Here is a 21726-nt window from a genome sequence, read left to right as displayed (position 1 = left end):
ACTAATTGCCGCGTTGCCAACTGCTGTGCACCAAGTTAAATTGTAACGGACTTTAACAAAGGAGTAAATTAATATATTTGTTGTTAAATAGCTATCTAAACACATACAAATTTATATATATTTGCATTATATTTATCTCTGATAAATATTAACGTTTATTTCTCAGGCCAAGTTTAAATAGCCAAAACTAACGGGAAAACTCGCTAAAGTACCATCACTAGCCAAGACGCCAACTTTTGTTGTGGATTTGGTTGCCATGGAATCTGTGTGTAAACAACGCAACTGCATTTAGGAATTTTTTACCAACTATGCAGGATTAACCGAATCGGCTTGTGCAATAATGAGGGGCGTTCTCAAATGGCTGGAACGCATCGAGTTTCCCAATAGCAAAGAAAACGAGATCAGGTAAAGCTTTCACACCCGGAAAACCACAACCTGTTGCTCCATAACGGTAATCAAAAAACCCCTTTTTCCAGTGTCCACAATGTTTGCTACGCCCCCGATGGCAGCCAATTGGTGGTGGCGGCTGGGGATCGACTCCTCATCTACGATCCCAACGATGGATCCTTGCTAAACACACTGAAAGCCCACAAGGACACCGTGAACTGTGTGGCTTACTCCAAGGATGGCAAGAGGTTCGCCAGCGGAGCCTCTGACAAAATGGTCATCGTATGGTCACCACAGCTGGAGGGACTTCTGAAGTATTCGTGAGTACACAGAGAGAAAAGAAATACAATAAAAGAGCCATTTAAGGGTTTTCAAAAATTCAAAACTTAATACAAGTATGTTGAAAATGAAAATTTCAACATTTAAATATATTCATATTCAAAATTATTTTTAGATTATTAACTTATTTTATTTTACGCTTTTTTGCAATAATTTGATTTTTGTCAAAAAACAATATATTACATTTTTTAAACTTATTTAAGCAAATTGAGGTTAATTTTAATTAATTTTTAATTTAAAAAAATGAATTTTTTCAGGCACGGTGACTCTATTCAGTGCATGAGCTTCAATCCCGTCTCGCACCACCTGGCCTCCTGCTCCTTGTCGGACTTTGCCTTCTGGTCGGCGGATCAGAAGGCGGTACAGAAGTACAAAATTTCCGCCCGCGTGAATGGCTGCTCCTGGACAAACGACGGGCAGTACTTGATCCTGGGCCTGGCCAATGGAATCATATCAATTAGGAACAAGTTGGGCGAGGAGAAGGGACGCATCGATCGGCCTGGTGGTCCTAACAGCAATGTCTTTAGTGTCCAGTGCTGTCCGGCAAGTGGACCGGGCAGTGTAGACACAATTGGCGTGGTAGACTGGAGTCAAACACTGTCATTTCACACCTTGAGTGGCCAGATGATTGGCAAGGAGCGAACCCTGGGATTTGATCCTTTGTGCCTGCAGTACTTTCCCAATGGGGAGTTTTGTTTGGTTGGCGGATGCACCGGAGGACTGCACTTCTTTACGAGGGAGGGCATCCGGTTGGGCACGCTGGGCGATAGCTTCGACACATGGATCTGGACAGTGGCCTTGCATCCGAACGGTCAGTCCTACACCATTGGTTGCCAGGATGGCACCCTGGCCTGTTTTAACATTGCTTCGAGCACCGTGCACGCTCTTTATCGGGAACGATATGCCTTTCGGGAGAACATGTGCGACGTGATCATTCAGCACCTGATATCTGGCCAAAAGGTGCGCATTAAGTGTCGGGATTTGGTGCAGAAAATAGCCATATATCGCAATCGACTGGCGGTACAATTGCCGGAACGTGTGGTTCTCTACGAGCTGAGCTCTGGAGAGGATCAGCCCATGCACTACAAGGTGCGCGAGAAGATCCAGCAGAAGTTCGACTGCAGCCTACTGGTCGTCTGTGGCCGCCACATCGTTCTATGCCAGGAGAAGCGACTCCAGTGTCTGGATTTTATGGGTGTCCTGCAGCGAGAGTGGATAATGGACTCGTTTATACGATACATCAAGGTCACCGGCGGTCCTGTGGGAAGAGAAGGACTGATGGTGGGTCTGAAGAACGGCCAGGTGTTCAGAATCTTTCTCAACAACTCGCTGCCCCTACTCATAACCACTGCTGTATCTGCTGTTCGTTGCTTGGATATCAATTCAAAGCGCAGCAAGATCGCCGTTGTGGATGATGTGGGTCGTCTGGTGGTGCGGGACATAATCAACGATACGATTTTGTACCAGGATACGGGTGTGAACAGCGTCACCTGGAACACACATTTGGATTCGATGCTTTGCTACACCCATACCACGGGCGGATTAAGTGTTCGAGTTGGAAACCTGCCGCCAAGGGCACCGCAGAACATGCATGGAGTGGTGGTGGGACTTTGTGGCGCCACCGCCTTCTGTCTGCGCGGTAACATTATGCACAATACGCCCTTGGCTCTTGGCTCTACCATGTGGCAGTTCATTGAAGCTGGATTGTTTGAGTAAGAAATATCCCCGTTCCTGTTGCCATCCTCTATTAACAGATGATTTCTTCAATTCTCAGGGAAGCTTACCAGGTTGCCTGTCTAGGTGTGACCACCAGCGACTGGGAGGGATTAGCCCAATCCGCTTTGGAGGCACTGCACATTAATATCGCCCGTGATGCCTACGTCAAAGTGAGGAACCTTCCCTGGCTTAAACTGATCGGTGAACTGAGAGATCAGCAGCAACGATCGGCTGTCCCCAAGGAGGTGCTTCTGGCAGAGAACTGCGCCTTTGCCGGAAAGTTCAAGGAGGCAGCTCGTCTATTTCTGAAATGTGGACAGTCATCGAGAGCCCTGGAAATGTACACAGATCTGCGAATGTTCGATCTGGCCCAGGAATATATCAAGGACGGCACTGCGCAGGAGAAGAAGGAACTGGTACGCAAGCGGGCAGAGTGGGCCTACTCGGTCAAGGAGCCACGAGCTGCGGCCGAGCTTTTGCTCTCAGCTGGAGAAAACCAGAAGGCCATTGATATTGTGGCCGAGCAAGGATGGGCCGATGTGTAGGTGAATTATAGAAATTAAATTAGAAATTCTGCTAAAGTAATATATTTTTCCAGGCTATTTGATATCGGACGTCGACTCAGCCTGACTGAACGCGATGCTCTGGAATCGGTGGCCCAAAATCTAAAAACCCTTAAGGCCCTTCCCCTGGCTGCTGAGATTTTCAAGAAACTGGGTGATGAGGCCCAAGTGGTGCAGCTGCACATAGAGGTTCGCGACTGGCCGGAGGCTTTTCGCCTGGCGGAATCCTTGCCAGACCTGCTGCCCACAGTGCATTACCAGCATGGACAATGGCTCGCAGAAACAGATCAGTTTATAGAGGCCCATCAGGGTGAGTTTCTTCAGTTTAAACTAACTTACTATATATGTACAATGTACATTGCACATATATATAAACATGCAAAATAATTATACTGCACATGCTATATGAACTTTATATTCAGATATTAAAATTTGTACATTTTTATTTTCAGCTTACTTAAAGGCTGGACGTACCATGGAAGCCAATCGATTGCTAAAGCAACTTAGCAACACGGCCATCGCAGAGGAGCGCTATTTGGATGCCAGCTATTTCTATTGGCTACTGGCTAAGCAATGTTTAGATGTTTATCATGCCAAGAAGTAAGTAACATCCTATTTTAAGCCTTAACAATTTATGTCATACATATCCTTTACTCAATTTCAGTGAACAAAATCCTATCGATCATCACCTGACAGAGTACAAAAATCATTTACGTATTGCCAAGGTCTATTATGCCTACAGCGTCATATATTCCTATATGAAAGAACCTTTTACCACACATTCCCCAGTGAGTCTTTTTAATGTGAGCCGTTTTATACTCAACGAAGTGGAGCAGAAGGGAGTCCCCAAAGGTGTTAGCATGTTGTAAGTTAATATATTTAACCGATGAATGATTCTAGATTAATTTGAATATGATCCAGTTCGGTTCTTTTTACCCTGGCCAAGCAAGCAAAGTTTTTGCAGGCCAATAAACTGTGTCTGCTTATTAACAAGAGATTGCAGTCCCTAAAGCCACCAGCGGGAGTCCAAGAGCAGATTGATGTGAGTAGTTTAAGGGATTTACTGTTAAAATGTGATGTTAAGGAACCACTTTGCAGCTCAATTTCCTGAACAGCAAGGCATGCAAGAGCGGCTTTAATGATCCCGAGGAGCTTTTGCCACTTTGCTACAAGTGCTCAAATTACAGTCAACACTTAAACAACAATTGTTGTCCCACCTGCCGGCAGGATTACATTTTCTCATTCGTTTCCTTTGGTAAGAAAATAAGCCCTGCGCCTTGACTTCTTTTTTCTAAAATTTGTCTTTTAGAAATTCTACCCTTAGTACAATTTTATCCTGAAGTCGATATTTCTGATGCGGAAGCCGAGCGTTTGCTGTTGGCTCCCGCAAAGCATGCCGAGGATTCGGATCCCTTTAACGAGGATGTGGCCAGTGCCTTGCCTTTGAGTCTGGATCGCAATGGCCTGCGTGCCATAGATCCCAATCACGTGCTGATTCTTAAACGGAGGGGAAAGAATGTACGGAACGTCTACTATCGCAATATATTGCCCGATCTACAGGTTACCTATTGTCCGCAATGTCTGCTGGTGAGTTTTAACCGAAACCATTATCTATATTTTGATTCATAAGTAATTTTTGCAGCTATTCTATTCTGAGGACTTTGAGCTGCAAGTCCTGCAGAAGGGCTACTGTCCTTTTTGCCACACGTCCTCGGAAAAGTTGTTAGAAGACTTTTAAAATGGACTTTCTTAGTGTGTAATACAATATAATTTCCGTCCAGAACTGTACAAATAGGAACTATACGCACGTAAACCAGATTTTACGCCCAGGTTTCCTCCTGATATCGTCGCTGCTTGATCATCAGATCCACGTAGTCGGCATCTCCAGCAAGGATCTCGATGAAGGCTTCTCTAACAGACTTTGGCATATTATTGGAGCTGCCAGCCACGTAAATAAATGCATTTTGTTCTTTAATAAGCTTTGCCAGGTGAGCACCATTCTTGGTGATTAAATGCTGGACATAGACCTTGTGATCCTGATCCCTCGAGAAAGCAATGTGAGCTTCTACCTTCTTGGCATCGGACCAGGTGGAAAAGTCTTTTTCAAAGTGGAAGTCAGCAGTCTTATTCCGGCAGCCAAAGAAAACAATCAAGGGACCAATGGTGGAACCCTTTGACTGAGCATGCAGTCGGCTTTGGATAATGCTACGGAAGGGAGCGATGCCCGTGCCAGGTCCCACCATAATAATTGGTATACTCAAATCCGTTGGCCAGACCATGGTTCCTTTCTTGACCACTCCTCGCAGCTCAGTTCCCGATTTCAGATTTTTCAGCCAATTGGAGCATAGCCCCATACGTGGTGTATGCATAATTGTTTTATATTCCACCACTGCCACCAATAAATCCAACGTTAATGAAGTCACATCCGAGGCTATCGAAAAGCTGCGAGGTTGGATTAGCGGCATCATCTCAAAGAGCTGCTGCAGAGTTAAACTGGAGGTGGCATGCCGGAAATCCTCCAGAACCTCCAAGAGACTCCTTCGCGGCCTGTTTACATAGGCCACCAGGTCGTCAATACCCTCGCCGGAGCAGAACTCCTTGAGCTTTTCTTTTTCCATTTCATCGCTGCAGTTCTGGCCAAGGACCTCAAGGAATCGCTGGCGCGGTTTCGAACTCAAGTCCCAAACGTATTTCGCCGCCTGCTGGAGACTTAGGGGCAAGGAGTAGGCTTTGGGAAGCGGCATGTCCAGATAGGCACTGGTTACCTCCACCACAGTGCTCTCATCGAAGTACAGGCTGTGTTCGTGGATAAGATCAAAGAATGTTTTGACAGCTTCATCGCTATTTTGGGGCTGAACATCGAGCACATCGCCGGGTTTCCAACTCAGATTCTCAGTTTGACATTCCAACCTAAGGAAGCGCACGTCCTGAAAGTGGTCAACTGCCGTTGTCCTCTGATTGTCCTGGATTTTGAAAGGGTGGGATGATTGCTTTTGTGTCCAGAGCAGGGTTTCCAAGGGAGCAATGTGAGAATCCTTGGGCAGCTCCTTTACCAACCACTTTCCAGTAGTTTGATCACTGTTGTTAAGTTTGCTCTCATCTAGGCCAGAAATGCCCTTCAGGGTAGCCCAAAGATCCTTTGTCCAGGCGAGAGACACGCCCAAATGCCCGTAATCATGCTGATCATCACACAGACCCACTGGACACACGGCTGTGGCACCCAGATTCTGCAGCCTCTTGCTCAACTTCTTAGCGGCGTAATTGAACTTCGGGTAACTAGAGTCGCCGAGTCCCAGGCAGGCGAACTGCATTTCTTGCAGGGATTGGGCAGGCAGGCTGCGCTTCAGCAGGAACCGCCAGGCCAGCTTCATGTTGTCCGGCTCCACTCCATCGCCGGTGGTGGCCACCACGAAGACCACGAGGCGCTCCTCGATCAGTTTGGACATCTCGTACTCCTCGAAGGACAGCACGGGGCCTTGGAAGCCCAGTTGATGCGACTCCCGCCAGATCTGTTCCGCCACATCCTGGGCAGTGCCGGTTTGACTGCCATAGAGCACCAGCAGCCGCATATTCTAGAATTTTGTAAAATAATTTTGAAGGTAATTAATTCGTTTATTTAGTGAGACCGCATACGCAGTGACGCAATATGCTATTCCCAGGGATGGACTTTTAGCTCAGATAAATACATTTGGGATATTCCACATATTGTTGGATTGCCAACGGACTTGAAAATTCAAGACTCTGGGTGTTCCCCAAACTGTTGAGTTACTGAATTGGTAAAAATTGAACAGAAAATTACAGCAATTAAGGGAACGACCCTAAATGGATCCTGTTAAACTTTTAAACAGTTTTAGAATTTTTCAAAAGTAAAAACAACTTGTATGTTATTTTTCAGTATAAGTTAATGTCTAAAATTATTAATAAGGCGAGAACTAAAAATATACTTTCTAAATTGATTTGAAAGTATAGAATGGGTAATACTAAAATGGTGCAGAGTTGCCATGGCTATTCTGAAAAAGTAGTTTGTATGGAGCAGCTGATAAACAGCTGACCAAAATTCAACAGTTCAGCAATTCAACAGATTAGGGAATACCCCATTTTCTTTTTATCGATAACAGGTGGTCGTATTTACTCACCAAGGTACATCGATATCAATAACCACACCGCCCACTACTATCCTATACAAATCGCATGAAATAAAAAGTAAGTATTTTACTGGGAAATAATGCCCCCAAAAACGCAGCTCGATGTGCAGCTGAGCAAGAAGCTATCCTGGTTGCTGCGGCACGGTGCAAAGTCTGAGGGAATTCCAATCCGGACCGATGGATTCGTTGGCGTCACCGATTTGCAGGAGCACCCGCGATACAAATCGTTCACTTTGGAGAAACTACAAGAGATTGCATCTGCCGACTCCAAGCATCGATACACTCTTCGCTGGAATCCCGAATTCCGCGACCACGAGATTCGCGCCAATCAAGGGCACTCGTTGGCGGTCGTGGAAAGCGAAGCTGGCGGTCTGGAGAGGATTAACCATATGGAACAGATTCCCTTGGCAGTGCATGGCACCTATTACCGGCACTGGGAGGCAATAAGGACCCAAGGCCTAGGCAAGATGAAGCGCAACCATGTGCACTTTGCCAGCAGCGAGAAGACAAATTGCGTCTTAAGTGGTTTCCGCAGCGATTGCCAGATTTTGATATATTTAAACGTGGAAAAGGTGCTGGCCGATGGCATACCCATCTACCGCTCCAGCAATAATGTACTGCTTTGCCCAGGAAGCAATGGCTTCATACCTAAATCGTATTTCCTAAAGGTGGTGGACAAACAAACGGGGCAGGCCCTAACTTACTGATCATTGTAGTTGAATAAACCTAGCTGGTGTCGAAAATAATTAAAACGTGTTTTTGCAGAAATGTCGGGCCCTGCCTCGGAAGTTACTCCTCCGCCTGGGGATGGTGCCGACAATCTGGTGCTGTGCATGGTCTGCGCCGCGCCCTTCCGGAGTATGCAGGATTGTCTTGCCCACGAGCTGCTGAAACATGCCAGCAAGCCGCAAAAGCAACTGCGCCAGCGACTTAACGCCATCACCAAGCTGTTCACCAGCGCACAAACCCAATCCGAGCGCAATGAGCTGCGGGAGGTTCTCGATAAGTCGGAGCCCGGTGGCCACTTGCACACGGTGTTGCATTTCTACGCTAGTGATCTGCGGAAGATGGAGCTTTGTTTCGGACACGTGCGCAACTGCATAGAGAAGGAAATGAGGGGCAAGGTTAGGGTGTTTCCCTTCGGCTCATTGGTCACTGGTTTGGCACTGAAGGGTAAGTGATTACCAAAAAGAGAAAGGCACTTAATCATCCTACTCTCCATAGAAAGCGACATAGATCTGTATATGCAGTCCAGCGGCGAGCAGCCTCCCATGCAGCTGTACAACAAGGTCTCTTACTTCCTTCGACGCTCCAAATGCTTCGCGGATATCTTCACCATTCGTCATGCCCGTGTGCCCATTATACGATGCAAGCATCAGCTCACAGGGCTCAATATAGACATCAATATGTCCAATCCGAATAGTACATATAACTCCCAGTTTGTGCGAGATCTAATGTTCCGCGATGAGCGACTTCGTGAGCTCAGTCTGTTTCTGAAGATTTGGGCTAAGAAGCTTAAGCTAATTGGACATGGTTGCATGTCAAGCTATTGTCTGATTACCCTGATCATCGTTAACTTGCAAGCGCATCAACTGCTGCCATCTATAAAGCATCTGCAGTCTCTCTGTCCACCTATTAATATAGGTGGCGTTAACTACGCCTACAGTTTGGACCTGACACCCCCGATTCCAGCACGGATCACAACTTTGGGACTAATTAAAAATTTCTTCGCATACTACAGCACTGTAAACTTTGAGAAAAGTTTGTTCAGCCCCTTTTTAGGCAGCTGCCTAGACAAGGAGACCACCCTGGGCAGGCCGGGTGGATTTCCCGAGTACGACGCGCAGCTACGGCTCATGCATGAAGCAGTAGGAGAGCCACCGGAAGCTTTTCAACTCGAGCGGGTCATGTGCGTGCAGGATCCCTTCGAATTGCAGCACAACGTGGCCAAGTCAGTCTCACCATCGAATCTATTTTACCTCAGGCAATGTCTTGTCCTGGCAGCTCAAGGATGCAGCGATCCGGAACTTACTTCGCAACCGGCTAAGCTATATGAATACCTTTTATTTGGCTTAGCGGATAAGTTAGTATCTGAGCGGCTAGTGGCGGATAAAAAAACGGAGAGGGCCACTCCGCGAAAGCAGCCAAAAGTGGAAATTGTCCAAAAGCAACCGCCCGTCGTTGAAACGGAGGACGCCAAATTGGAAACCAACGCGGTGTATAATGCCCCGCCTATCGTGCGATCGCACGTGATCACCCCCACCACAAATGATCTCAAATGCTTGCGCTCCGGTGTCCTGAGCTGCCATAAAACGGAGGAAGTCCGAACCATATACTATTACTGGTTGGCCTGCTATGTGGACACCATCAAGGATGTGCTAACACAGCTCTATGCTCTGAATATCGAACTAAAGGAATCGGAGGAGCCATGCTACTTCAAGTGGCTCATCAGCATCTCATACGACACTTGGACAGGACGCTCTTTCCAGCGAGGCGCCGGTCAATCTTTCTTTGCCCACCAGTTGCAGCAGACGATCGAGTTTACTAAGACTAGGATGGGGAATCCGCAATATGCAGTAAATTTGCGAGGCTATTTCTCATTGCTGGCCAGTGAGGATTACAAGGAGCTGCGACTGGATGTGCAGCCACTACCTGGTGATCTCCTCGGACTGCAGCGCAATAGTCCGCTCACAAAGCTTTTCAAGGCGTTCAAGAATCTGCTGGGCAACTACAGCTTCAAGGAAAAGGCCAGCACCTGGGAGTTTTGCTCCAAATCAGACTAAACCTGACAACAATTATGCTACAGGCGTAATCTCATATGTACATACTTTAAGATTTCAATGCCAAATTGAAAAAACGCTTCATTTACTCGACATTTTTGTTTAACACAGTTTTATTTGAACACTATAAGTTAAACAAATATATAAAATTATAAGTGTAACAATTAGAATTTTAGCTACTATCTTCTATGTATAAAGAGATGTCTAAACTAGTTCTTGGCAAAAGTCTCTTGGAGCTGGGAGAGTAAATTATTTACAAGGGCAAAAACTAAGCCTACAAGATGAATATACAAGGATGTTTCTTAAACTTCTCAAGATTTTAAAATAATTTTTAAGGCATCAAATAGTTTTTGATGAAACATAATACGTTTAAGAAGAAATTCCTTCTGAATACTTAAGTATCAGATATCTTAATTATTTTCTTTAAAGCTACAGAAGTTTTAGATGTACACCACATAGTTTCAGGCAGATAGAGAGCAAGAGATTCCTATAATATAATATTATGATAATTGTACTGCTAGATTCTAATCTGAGTAACGGCACTTGGGCACTAGCCTTAGTTATAATCCTACTACATCTATCCCTTCTTTTTCCTGCAGTAACAATACTTTTTCGCTGCGAAATCATTCATGCAATCAGCCTCTCCGCTATAGACATTCAATCGGCTCACGGATCCCGTCACCGTAACGGAGTCATCTGTGTGGTTGTGTCGCAAGGTGGCCTCATATTGGCCCTTATTGGGCGACGTAACGAAGATCAGTCGATAGGTGTGCACCTCCTCGGGGTCCAGGGCATTTTGATGCGCCCGGAACGCGGACTTGATGCTGTGAAGTGAGAGAGGGGCACACAGCTTGGCAACGGTTCCGTTTCGGAACTCGGCCACATAGTTGTTTAAGTAGCTAACCACACGCTTGCCCAGCATGCGGGATTCCTTGGAGCTACTCGAGATCGTATCGTATTCCCAGCAGGTGCACCAGTGATCCTCGATGCCCACTTCGGAGCAACTCCTGAGCGGGGAAACGGGACGCAGTAAACTCTGGCACTGGGGACAATCGGGTGCTGGTCCCAGCGACTCCATATCAGCACGACCGGATATAGACAGTATATGCTTCATGGTCAGATGGAGATCATAGGGCGTAGTCAACCGATTCCTGTTTAGCTGGAGGCCACGCACGAACTCGGGATGTGAGCGACGCAGGTGATGCGGTAACCAGATGAAGATGGCAGGCAGACGCTCCTCCAAGTGACCCGACCAGGTGGCCCTTGTGGGTCCAAACCGCATGCCATGATCGCTGAAGAACACCACAACAGTGTTGTCCATGGTGCCCTGCCGCACCAATTTCCGCAGATACTCCGCCATATAGTCGTCCATGCTGCTCGTCTGCGAAATATCACTGTGGCTGTGCGTGTTTGTCCAGAAGAAACCAAAGAACGTCTCGTTGAGGAATCTCCTGGTGAACTCCAATCCATAGTCGTACACGTGCTCTGCCGCCGTCTCGTAACCCAGGCAATGGACCAGACCATTTGCAGTAGTGTGATCCAGCTGCGATTCGGCAGCCGAGAGATATGGCCTCAAGTAATAATCCGCCGGCGGATTCTTGAAGCCCTTCTTCAGGTAGTTGAACGTGTTGATCTTCACAGCATCCTCTGCGTAGGCGGTCACATAGCCCCTCTGCTGGTACAGCTTCCAGATGAAGTTGCACTTGTCCAGGCCACCAACCTCGAAGGGGGAGCACGCGTGCATGGCATTGGGCAGATTGTAGCCGGTGGCCACAGCCATGATGTTCGGGAATGTGTTGTCGTCCACCTAAGGATAATAAGGGTACATTTAGAATGGGCTTCGTCATAAGATCGCCATGTCGTTATTCAAGCAAAAACCTTTTTTAAATAATGAGTAACCACATTATTTTACGGAAGCCGAAAGTATTTCGAAAAATTCCTCATTAAAAAAAGATTTCTTGGTATAAAAACGATATCGTTTTTCCTATAGTAATGACAAATCTAAAAAAATATATTTTTTGAGACTAACATTTAAAATAAAATAAATTTTAAGAATATTTCTTTCGTCATTAAATCAAAAATCAAAGGTACCTCGTAAGTAAGTACTACGTATAGCAGACGTATATTAAAAATCATAGGTACTTCGTAAGTAAGTTCTACGTATTGCCAAGGAAACTTTTTGGGAGGCATAGCCGAAATACTTATATTTTATCATTTCACAGTTAAATTGGATACAATTTTAGCTTTAAAGATTATTGAATTTAATATGTTTTTTGATTGGCTCTAAAAGTTTCAAGTCCATTTGGAAAAACTTTAAACTTTTCCTAAGATCCTTACTCAGATCAAAGTTCTAATAGATTTTTAAAGATATTCAAAAAATATGGAAATTGTTCTAAGCTGAAAAATGATTTATAACTATAAATTACTGATTGTATTTTCTATATATTTCGTTCCTCAGACACTCTCACTTTTCTTGTCTTATCTAAAGTGATCTGACCTACCTTATTATACCCCGCCAGTTCGAACCAGTCGTTGTCGTAGAGATACTGGGCCGTTTTGGGCATGGCCCTGATAAGATTCACACGGGAGATGCTATCGATGCCGAGCATTAAGACACTCGGGGGTCTCGGATTGGCCTTATCTATTTCCTGTTTCTTCAAATCACCCTCCGATGCCTTTTGCAGTCTCTGCTGCACTGCCTCCTTGACGGGAATGGTGGCATGGCCATTGATATAGATTTGGTGTCCACTGGAATCGCACTTGACAATGATGCCCTCGGCGGAGTTGGGCAGTTCGGTGCTTCCCTTGAAGGACTGACACTTGGTGTACTTGACCTTCATCTCATCGACCCGCTGCACCTCCATATAGCAACAGTGGAGCTGGCTGCCCACTCGGTAGCGACTAAAGGCGGCTCCATCGATACTGAGGACGTACTTTTGGGTCTTCTCCTGGAATTTAACCTGCGTCAGGGGCGGCAGCTTCTGACAGGCCTTGTACTTGATTCGCTTGAAGTGGCGCATCACCTCGTTCTTGTAGGGATCAACCTCCATGATACGGCAGGAGTTGCTATACACCAAAAAGCCTTTCGGCATAAATTGAATACTCTCAGTATCTGTGTTAGGATCAACTGGGTAACCATCATAAACTAACACAGTGGGGGAAACACAGAAATGGGAAAATAAAATCATAATAATAACAGGCATGCAATACGAAACAAAAAGGGATCATGCTTATTATGGACTTACCATCCATCAAAGTGGATTGATGCTGGACCGTCACATAGTTATCCGAGTGCAGGACGTCCAGATCGAGGACATTGGCCCACTCGGGTCTTCCGATCAGGAAGTAGCAAAACACAAAAGACACCAGCAGTCCGAGCGCCGACTTCCTGCTCACCGGGAACGACCGGTGCTGAATGGCATGGAGAACGCCCCCCCTTCGGGTCATTTGTACTTCCAGCTCCTCCGTCTCTGAGGTGTCGGATCGCTCCAGCAGTAGGCGTTTCTCTGCCATGTCATTTAAGCTCTCGGCTATTCATGTTCACCAATTAAATAAATACTTAGTTAATCCAAATCAATCCAATTGATTTTAATAGAACTGAAAATGTTGTTTGAGCAAAATTAAAATAGGCGAAAGTTACTCTGATTTCATTACCCACTAGAAATATAATAAAGAGGTTGCTATGTCATAATAAAACAAGAAAGGAAGTTAACTTCGGCAAGCGAAAGTTTGTATACCCTTGCAGTTATAATTATTAAATTTAAAATACAAAAAATGATATTCCCAATAGTATAAGATAATATGTCAAAAAACATCAAATTTGTTTCATATTATTTTCCCACCAATGGAGAAATTCAGAACTAATTAAGAATTGTTATTTCCAAGCGTAGGAGGTTATATGTTAAAAAACACCGAAGCTATAATTTGTTTCTTATTATTTTTCCACCAATTTTCCGACCGTTCCTATGGCAGCAATATGATATAGTCGTCCGATTTCATTAAAATTTAATTCGAAATTCAAAACTAATTAAAAAATGTTGTTTCCAAGCTTAGAGCTTTAAAAACACCAAAGATATAATTAAAAAAAATTTTTTTCCGATTATTCCTATTGGAGCTATAAGATATAGTTGTCCGATCCGGCAGCTTCCGATTTATATACCACCTGCAAAAGAAATAAGGCTTTTGGGAAAGTTTCAGCCCGATAGTTTTAAAACTGAGGGACTAGTTTGCGTAGAAACTGACGGACTGACGGACAGACGGACATGGCTAGATCGACTCGTCTAGTCATGCTGATCAAGAATATTTATACTTTATGGGGTCGGAAACGTCTCCTTCACTGCGTTGCAAGCTTCTGACTGAAATCAATATACCCTCTGCAAGGGTATAAATATATCCAATATATAAGCAAATATTCTTAGTCATCACAAAAATCTATATTTAGGCTCAAAATCAATTTATAAGACTGCTGTTCATTAAAACTTCGGAAATTGCTAGAGCTTAGTGAACATATGGTTTTTAAAACGAATTGAGTAGTTAGAATTTTGCCCACTTGCGCAAAAAGCTAAACCAATTAAGCCACTAAAATTGTAAAAAAAAATATATAAAATTACGTAAAACAAAAACAGTGCAGTTTCCCGATTTCAGTAAAAAAATTATAGATTTCAATTGTTTTGAATGAGGACGACTTGACTTACCTATGGAATGCTTATTGCAGTGATTTTTTATTTATTGGCGTTTTATTGTTTATTCCGCAACTGAAATTAAAGACAAGCAATAAATTGCTGACAAATTCAAAGTACGTGTTTTTTTTTTTGGCTCGAAAAGTAATTTTCTACTTATTACAAAGGTCAGTTTGTAGTGTCGCATTTTTTCTTTGTAAACAACGAATAAACTAAGTGTTTGCTTGCAAAGCTTGCGAAACCGAAGATGATAACCCTGATGAGATTATAATTGGCAAATTCCGGAACTCTGCATTTCAGAGATAATTTACTAATTTATTGTTTGAATAGTATTCTCCAGATGTTTGGCACAGCTTTTTTGCACTTTAATATATTTTATAAATAGTTTGGGTTCATAAGATTTTCGTTTTAAATGCTTTTATTTTTAGATTTTAAGTATTCGCGTGAGAACTGAAGGTTTTTAGATTTACATAATAAAATAAAATATTTGGTTTTCACAGATCTTATTTGTTTACGTATTAAGAAACACTGTTTAGCCTCTTTGTTTTGCACACTTTCATCAGAGTTTATTTTTTTGAGACTGTTTACCATAGGAAAGATTTTTGAAATTTATTTGCACGTGGTTTTCCGGGTCAACAATAGTTTGTTCATTGCACTAGCACTTTGTTGTCCTATTTAAAGCCATTAAACATATTTAAAGAGCACTGTTCTTGCATTATTGGTCCGATGTTTGTGTCACTGCCAATATGTGTTTCCCAGCCAAAGGGAATATAAATAACATTTTATTTGGCCAACCTTGGCTGGGTCCAATGAAGGGGTCGCCAGGGGCGGTCTGCGAATTTAATTAATGGAAATGCAGCGTCTGCTAAAACTACATCGTTTTGCTAAGCTTTTTTCGCCAGCGGTCCGAGCACTGTGACGGCAGAATCGCGAATGAGACGGAACCCAAGCACAGAAATAGGTATGGTAATGGTATGGTATGGGGGGCGGGGGCCTGGGAATCTGAACGGGGAAGTAGAGCTGCTGATGCCTCATGATGGATTCGCTCTACGCCGGCATTATTTCATCGATCACGACTCTATTCGACGGTCATTAGTTTTCACTTTTTGCTGCTTCATGTAACAAACATTGATTAGATATTTGGTTGTGTTAATCCATGACACGTTTTTATCTAAATATAATTATATACATGATGATTTTCTTACCCACTACTGGAAGAGAAGGGGTATGTTAGTTATATGGAAAAAAGCTTAAGATATCTCGGTAAGGAAATATAAATATTGGTCTTTTTTTAAACAATTTTTACTATTATTACATTCACCACTTATAATTTTATAAATATAAAGTGGCCTCATAATGAATTATTACAAAGTCCACAAAATAATATGCTTAACATGATAATGAATTGGTTTTGTATATAACATGTTCTATGTGCGTCTGAGATATGCGGGAATGTGAATAGTCCCAGCTTGGCCCCTATTTCAAAACGAGATAAAGACCCAAAGAATAATTCAAAAACAGGAAGGGCGATAAATGAGTTAAGTTACAACAAAAATATATGTCTTTTTAAAGATTTGCATTTGGATTGCGCTTTCGACATGTGTCGGCGAGATATTAAATTTAAATTATGCCCGGCTTTCAACATTTGTGAAAGAGGCGTCGTTGCATTTAGCAGTTTTTATCTAATTGAATTTGTAGTTTGCATTGAATGGTTTAACAGGGTTTAAAAAAATTAGCGAGGGACCGGCAAAGTCTGGCAATAAAAAGTGACAACACTTTGGCAAGGCTTTTCACGAATAGCCGTGCATCTAGATAATGCATTGAATTTTAATGGCAAATGCACTTGGGCAACCATTAAAAAAGGCAATAGGTACTATGTAGTAGATATAATAATGGAAATATGGTTTTGGGGGTGAAGGGCGAATGACGTGTTGGGGGATCCGTACCAGGACCCCAAGTGAATGTGTGAGTGTGTCGAGGGCACTCTGCGGTGGTAAAAATAACACTCACACGTGTGTATATTTCTATAAAGTATATATATATATCTCAAAGAGGTTAGGCATCGTTGAGGGTATAGTATGTCAAGTTCCATTGAAGCGAACTGCTTCTGTTGCAGCGTCAGCGTAAAATTGCAATTGTACAGATACAAATACAAAACACCAGATACACAGATACGAAAAGGACGCACACGGATACACACAAGCTTGGGGAAAATTGCGAGGCTTTCCGAACAGCCTGGAAATTTGTCAACACCCTGCTATGTTTGCCAGGATTCATCCAGTATTTGGGCCACTCCACTCGCGTACTCGCACACTCACTTGGACTCCTCGCCACATGGACATATCCCTATTGATTGCAGCAAATATACAAATATTTGTGCTGCGATTTGCAATGCCTCCTCGAAAAAGGACGATGCGCGATTACGGCCCAAGTCCTTGCTGGCGGCACGGATAATACGATGCGACTGAGCGGAAGTTCGACTGCCAACGAGCGTAGACCCCCGACGAATGACGACGAGCCATTGCCGATGTGAGATTTTTTACACCCTCATCAAAAGCACCAACAACAAGCTTATCACTAAAAGAAAAGCCGAAGATTCACAGACCAAAGCATAAAAGCAACTAAGAAAAAATTAATTATAATGTAATTCTTAAAAATTCAGTACCGTTTTTTAAAATAAACTTTAGACTGAATTATTATGTTTAATAAATGTGTAATTGCAAAAAGACCTATGTATAAGATATGTTCGACATTTAACAACTATTGATTTTAGTTAAAAATGTTACCTGGCCTTCGTGATAGCAAAAATAGTTTTTAACATAATTCTTAGAATCGTTAGATTCTCAAGAACTTGCACCAAATATTTATTGAAAGATAGTAACAAAGCCGTACAAATAAGTTACCAAGGGCTTTGACATTTATTCAGAAAAAATGCAAAAGTAAAGAGAATATAAATGAAACCAAAAAAAAATTTTTACTTGGCAATTTAACGCAAACACGTTTTTAGATGAGCTATTATAATAACCGGCTTTTATTTTAAGAGAATGCTTTTAATGTCAGGAAATGGCAGGAAACGTTAGCAATGGAAATGTATTTGTGTGAACGTTTTTTTCTATTGAATAATTTTACATTTTTTTCTGAAGCTAAGAAACCCATTAAATCGAAAAGTCTACGAAATGTATGTATTTTAATATGTACAATTCATTTGTGTTACTTGAATAGTATTTGTGTGTCTTAAGATACACACGCCCGATAGGAAATTAAAAGTTACTGATACAGGCCAAATATCGATCTATTTTTGAGTGATGTCATGCCTGAAAAAGGTTTGTCTTTTTTAAGGTTGATACTTAAACTTTTTGATGATTTATGATCTATAATATATGACAAGCATAGGACTGGTTTTTCTGAGTGCATCCACAAGAGCTACACGCGGTGCGTTGCACATTCGCAAGTGACGCCTGAAAGTATGCAATGTTTATTTGCCAATTGCCCGATGCACAGTGAGACACTCACTGAGTTTGCGCAGTTTTGAGTTACTTTTGGCACGTGCTGCGTCGGTATTTTGCACGCTCTCCCTTTTATTTTCCTTCGCCCGGCCCCTCCCACTTTCTCACCACCCACTTGTTGGTCCTGGGCGACAAATTTGGGGGCGGTCAGTGGGCGGAATATTCGCCAAGTGTCTCTGTTTAGCCGCAGGCAAGGTCGCCAAACTTAAAGCAGCAGCAAAATATCAATGTAAACAAAGCCAAGGAAGTAACCACAGTAAAAACAGATAAGATCACAGATTACACACATGTATGCATTTCTATATAAGACATTTCTTCATTCTTCTGTTTTCTTAACTTTTCATAGTTCTGTTACCGTTTTTATTAAGTAATATCATTTCATCACATTGCACAGATATATATAACCACTCCAAGACTTTAAAACTCTTGGGAATTTCATAGTGACTGAATAAGAACATCACACAACGAAAACATGATATAAGACTGAATTATTTACCAGCTGACAAGCAGGTGGACCCTAAACGATAGAATAATATTTATAATACAAATGGCTCATCACTATGAATTTAGATTTTTGAATAAGCATTTTTGGGACTCATGATTTTGGCCGTAATATCTTGCTAGAAATGTGTATTTCTTAGCAAACCAGCAATAGATTTCGACTTGGGAAACCTCTATGAGATGCTATTAGAATTATTTAATAATCTACATTAAAATTTTTCCATTTAACGAGGGTCATAATTTTAACCCATTTTCATGTTAGATTTTTCCGTAATTCCCAAATTTTTCAGAATGGGAAGCTAAAACTGCACTTCTAGACTCCATAACTTGAGTTATTGAATCCCGATTTGGACGTGGGATACCTCTATGAGTTTGTAATTGAATTATCTAATAATCTACATTAAAATTTTTCTCTTTAACGAGGGTCCAAATTTTAACCCATTTTCATGTTTGATTTTTCCGTACTTCCAAAAGGTTTTCAGAATGGGATGCCAAAACTGCACTTCTAGAATGCATAGCTTGAGTTATTGGAACCCGATTTGGACGGGGGATACCTCTATTAATTGGTATTTTATTTATCTAATAATCTACATTAAAATTTTTCCATTTATCGAGGGTCAAAATTTTAACCCATTTTCATGTTTGATTTTTCCGTAATTCCAAAGGTTTTCAGAACTGGGAACTCAAAATTGCACTTCTAGATTTCATAACTTGAGTTATTTGATCCCGATTTGGAATTGGGATACCTCCATGAGTTTGTGATTGAATTATCTAATAATCTACATTAAAAATTTTATTTTTAACGAGGGTCACAATTTTAACCCATTTTCATGTTTGATTTTTCCGTAATTCCAAAGGCTTTCAGAACTCAAAATTGCACTTCTAGATTTCATAACTTGAGTTATTGGATTCCGATTTGGACCTGGGATACCTCTATGAGTTTGTGATGGAATTATCTAATAATGTACATTACAAATTTTATTTTAAACGAGGGTCAAAATTTTAACCCATTTTCATGTTCGATTTTTCCGTTATTCCAAAGTTTGTCAGAATGGGAACCCAAAACTGCACTTCTAGACTGCATAACTTGAGTTATTGGATCCCGATTTGGACGGGGGATACCTCTATGAACTGGTATTTGAATTCTCTAATAATCTCCATTAAAATTTTTCCATTTAACGAGGGTCAAAATTTTAACCCATTTTCATGTTCGATATTTCCGTAATTCCAAAAGGTTTTCAGAATGGGATGACAAAACTGCACTTCTAGAATGCATAACTTGAGTTATTGGATCCCGATTTGGACGGGGGATAACTCTATGAATTGGTATTTGAATTATCTAATAATCTACATTAAAATTTTTTTTTTTATCGAGGGTCAAAATTTTAACCCATTTTCATGTTTAATTTTTCCGTAATTCCAAAGGTTTTTAGAACTGGGAACTCAAAATTGCACTTCTAGATTTCATAACTTGAGTTATTGGATCCCGATTTGCACCTGGGATACCTCTATCAGTTTGTGATTGAATTATCTAATAATCTACATTAAAAATTTTATTTTTAACGAGGGTCAAAATTTTTACGCATTTTCATGTTCGATTTTTCCGTTATTCCAAAGTTTTTCAGATGGGAACCCAAAAATGCACTTCTAGACTCCATAACTTAAGTTATTGGATCCCGATTTGGACGTGGGATACCTCAATGAATTGGTATTTGAATTCTCTAATAATCTACATTACAATTTTTCCATTTAACGAGGGTCAAAATTCTAACCCATTTTCATGTTTGATTTTTCCGTACTTCCAAAAGGTTTTCAGAATGGGATGCCAAAACTGCACTTCTAGAATGCATAACTTGAGTTATTGGAACCCGATTTGGACGGGGGATACCTCTATGAATTGGTATTTTAATTATCTAATAATCTACATTAAAATTGTTTCATTTATCGAGGGTCAAAATTTTAGCCCATTTTCATGTTTGATTTTACCGTAATTCCAAAGGTTTTCAGAACTGGGAACTCAAAATTGCACTTCTAGATTTCATAACTTGAGTTATTTGATCCCGATTTGGACTTGGGATATCTCCATGAGTTTGTGATTGAATTATCTAATAATCTACATTAAAAATTTTATTTTTAACGAGGGTCAAAATTTTTACCCATTTTCATGTTCGATATTTCCGTAATTCCAAAAGGTTTTCAGAAGGGGAACCCAAAACTGCACTTCAAGACTCCTTAACTTGAATTATTTAATCCGGATTTGGACAGGGGGTAACCTCTATGAATTGGTATTTGAATTATCTAATATTCTACATTACAATTTTTCCATTTAACGAGGGTCAAAATTGTAACCCATTTTCATGTTTGATTTTTCCGTAATTCCAAAAGGTTTTCAGAATGGGATGCCAAAACTGCACTTCTAGAATGCATAACTTGAGTTATTGGATCCCGATTTGGACGGGAGATACCTCTATGAATTGGTATTTGAATTATCTAATAATCTACATTAAAATTCTTTCATTTATCAAGGGTCAAAATTTTAACCCATTTTCATGTTTGATTTTTCCGTAATTCCAAAGGTTTTCAGAGCTGGGAACTCAAAATTGCACTTCTAGATTTCATAACTTGAGTTATTGGATCCCGATTTGGACCTGGGATACCTCTATGAGTTTGTGATTGAATTATCTAATAATCTACATTACAAATTTTATTTTAAACGAGGGTCAAAATTTTAACCCATTTTCATGTTCGATTTTTCGTTATTCCACAGTTTGTCAGAATGGGAACCCAAAACTGCACTTCTAGACTGCATAACTTGAGTTATTGGATCCCGATTTGGACGTGGTATACCTCTATGAGATTGTGATTGAATTATCTAATAATCTACATTAAAATTTTTCTCTTTAAAGAGGGTCAAAATTTTAACACATTTTTATGTTCGATTTTTCCGTTATTCCAAAGTTTGTCAGAATGGGAACCCAAAACTGCACTTCTAGACTGCATAACTTGAGTTATTGGATCCCGATTTGGACGTGGTATACCTCTATGAGATTGTGATTGAATTATCTAATAATCTACATTAAAATTTTCCATTTAACGAGGGTCAAAATTTT

The 21726-nt window shown here is 41.5% G+C and overlaps 5 protein-coding genes across 12 annotated transcripts; 3 read left to right on the top strand and 2 right to left on the bottom strand.

The window, feature by feature from the left end:
- The first annotated feature begins 228 nt into the window (after nt 1–228).
- On the top strand, nt 229–4786 carry LOC119553134 (intraflagellar transport protein 122 homolog). Its single transcript, XM_037863326.1, has 11 exons — nt 229–405; nt 477–707; nt 984–2438; nt 2501–2983; nt 3041–3315; nt 3458–3605; nt 3670–3870; nt 3927–4047; nt 4104–4260; nt 4315–4592; nt 4648–4786. The coding sequence occupies exons 1-11, from the start codon at nt 341–343 to the stop codon at nt 4741–4743; spliced, it is 3510 nt and encodes a 1169-aa protein (XP_037719254.1). The 5' UTR covers nt 229–340; the 3' UTR covers nt 4744–4786.
- On the bottom strand, nt 4745–6655 carry LOC119553135 (NADPH-dependent diflavin oxidoreductase 1). Its single transcript, XM_037863327.1, has one exon. It carries the CDS (start codon nt 6572–6574, stop codon nt 4826–4828), a length of 1749 nt encoding a protein of 582 aa, XP_037719255.1. The 5' UTR covers nt 6575–6655; the 3' UTR covers nt 4745–4825.
- Nucleotides 6656–7103: 448 nt separating this feature from the next.
- Nucleotides 7104–10444, top strand: LOC119552780. Of its 3 annotated transcripts, none has more exons than XM_037862597.1 (3): nt 7104–7208; nt 7916–8323; nt 8375–10444. In XM_037862597.1, the coding sequence occupies exons 2-3, from the start codon at nt 7918–7920 to the stop codon at nt 9931–9933; spliced, it is 1965 nt and encodes a 654-aa protein (XP_037718525.1). In that variant the 5' UTR covers nt 7104–7208; nt 7916–7917; the 3' UTR covers nt 9934–10444. The 3 variants fall into 3 exon arrangements, with proteins under 3 accessions (XP_037718525.1, XP_037718527.1, XP_037718526.1); XM_037862599.1 differs by lacking the exon at nt 7104–7208 and adding an exon at nt 7748–7862; XM_037862598.1 differs by lacking the exon at nt 7104–7208 and having other exon boundaries at nt 7869–8323.
- Nucleotides 7219–7860, top strand: LOC119552781 (tRNA 2'-phosphotransferase 1). Its single transcript, XM_037862600.1, has one exon. It carries the CDS (start codon nt 7231–7233, stop codon nt 7855–7857), a length of 627 nt encoding a protein of 208 aa, XP_037718528.1. The 5' UTR covers nt 7219–7230; the 3' UTR covers nt 7858–7860.
- Nucleotides 10015–17108, bottom strand: LOC119552779. Of its 6 annotated transcripts, none has more exons than XM_037862591.1 (5): nt 16928–17108; nt 14625–14684; nt 13176–13527; nt 12432–13075; nt 10508–11737 (listed from the first exon to the last, which is right to left on the bottom strand). In XM_037862591.1, exons 3-5 carry the CDS (start codon nt 13441–13443, stop codon nt 10508–10510), a joined length of 2142 nt encoding a protein of 713 aa, XP_037718519.1. In that variant the 5' UTR covers nt 13444–13527; nt 14625–14684; nt 16928–17108. The 6 variants fall into 6 exon arrangements, with proteins under 6 accessions (XP_037718518.1, XP_037718524.1, XP_037718519.1 ...); XM_037862594.1 differs by having other exon boundaries at nt 13176–13460; XM_037862595.1 differs by lacking the exon at nt 16928–17108 and adding an exon at nt 15405–16513 and having other exon boundaries at nt 13176–13460.
- Between the last annotated feature and the right edge of the window lie 4618 nt (nt 17109–21726).

This window comes from Drosophila subpulchrella, chromosome 3L (assembly GCF_014743375.2).
Source record: "Drosophila subpulchrella strain 33 F10 #4 breed RU33 chromosome 3L, RU_Dsub_v1.1 Primary Assembly, whole genome shotgun sequence".
In the NCBI taxonomy this organism is placed as follows: domain Eukaryota; kingdom Metazoa; phylum Arthropoda; class Insecta; order Diptera; family Drosophilidae; genus Drosophila; species Drosophila subpulchrella.
This window is presented reverse-complemented; position numbering and strand designations above follow the sequence as displayed.

Bases quoted from the DNA above. Each gene is read 5' to 3' on its own strand.
- LOC119552781 (XM_037862600.1), top strand. From the start codon at position 7,231: ATGCCCCCAAAAACGCAGCTCGATGTGCAGCTGAGCAAGAAGCTATCC.
- LOC119552779 (XM_037862591.1), bottom strand. From the start codon at position 13,443: ATGGCAGAGAAACGCCTACTGCTGGAGCGATCCGACACCTCAGAGACG. The intron at 13,076-13,175 runs GTAAGTCCATAA...CCACTGTGTTAG, and splicing joins TCAATCCACTTTGATGGATG to TTTATGATGGTTACCCAGTT. The intron at 11,738-12,431 runs GTAGGTCAGATC...TATTATCCTTAG, and splicing joins AACTGGCGGGGTATAATAAG to GTGGACGACAACACATTCCC.
- LOC119552780 (XM_037862597.1), top strand. From the start codon at position 7,918: ATGTCGGGCCCTGCCTCGGAAGTTACTCCTCCGCCTGGGGATGGTGCC. The intron at 8,324-8,374 runs GTAAGTGATTAC...TACTCTCCATAG, and splicing joins CACTGGTTTGGCACTGAAGG to AAAGCGACATAGATCTGTAT.
- LOC119553135 (XM_037863327.1), bottom strand. From the start codon at position 6,574: ATGCGGCTGCTGGTGCTCTATGGCAGTCAAACCGGCACTGCCCAGGAT.
- LOC119553134 (XM_037863326.1), top strand. From the start codon at position 341: ATGAGGGGCGTTCTCAAATGGCTGGAACGCATCGAGTTTCCCAATAGC. The intron at 4,048-4,103 runs GTGAGTAGTTTA...ACCACTTTGCAG, and splicing joins GAGTCCAAGAGCAGATTGAT to CTCAATTTCCTGAACAGCAA. The intron at 4,261-4,314 runs GTAAGAAAATAA...TTTGTCTTTTAG, and splicing joins TTTCTCATTCGTTTCCTTTG to AAATTCTACCCTTAGTACAA.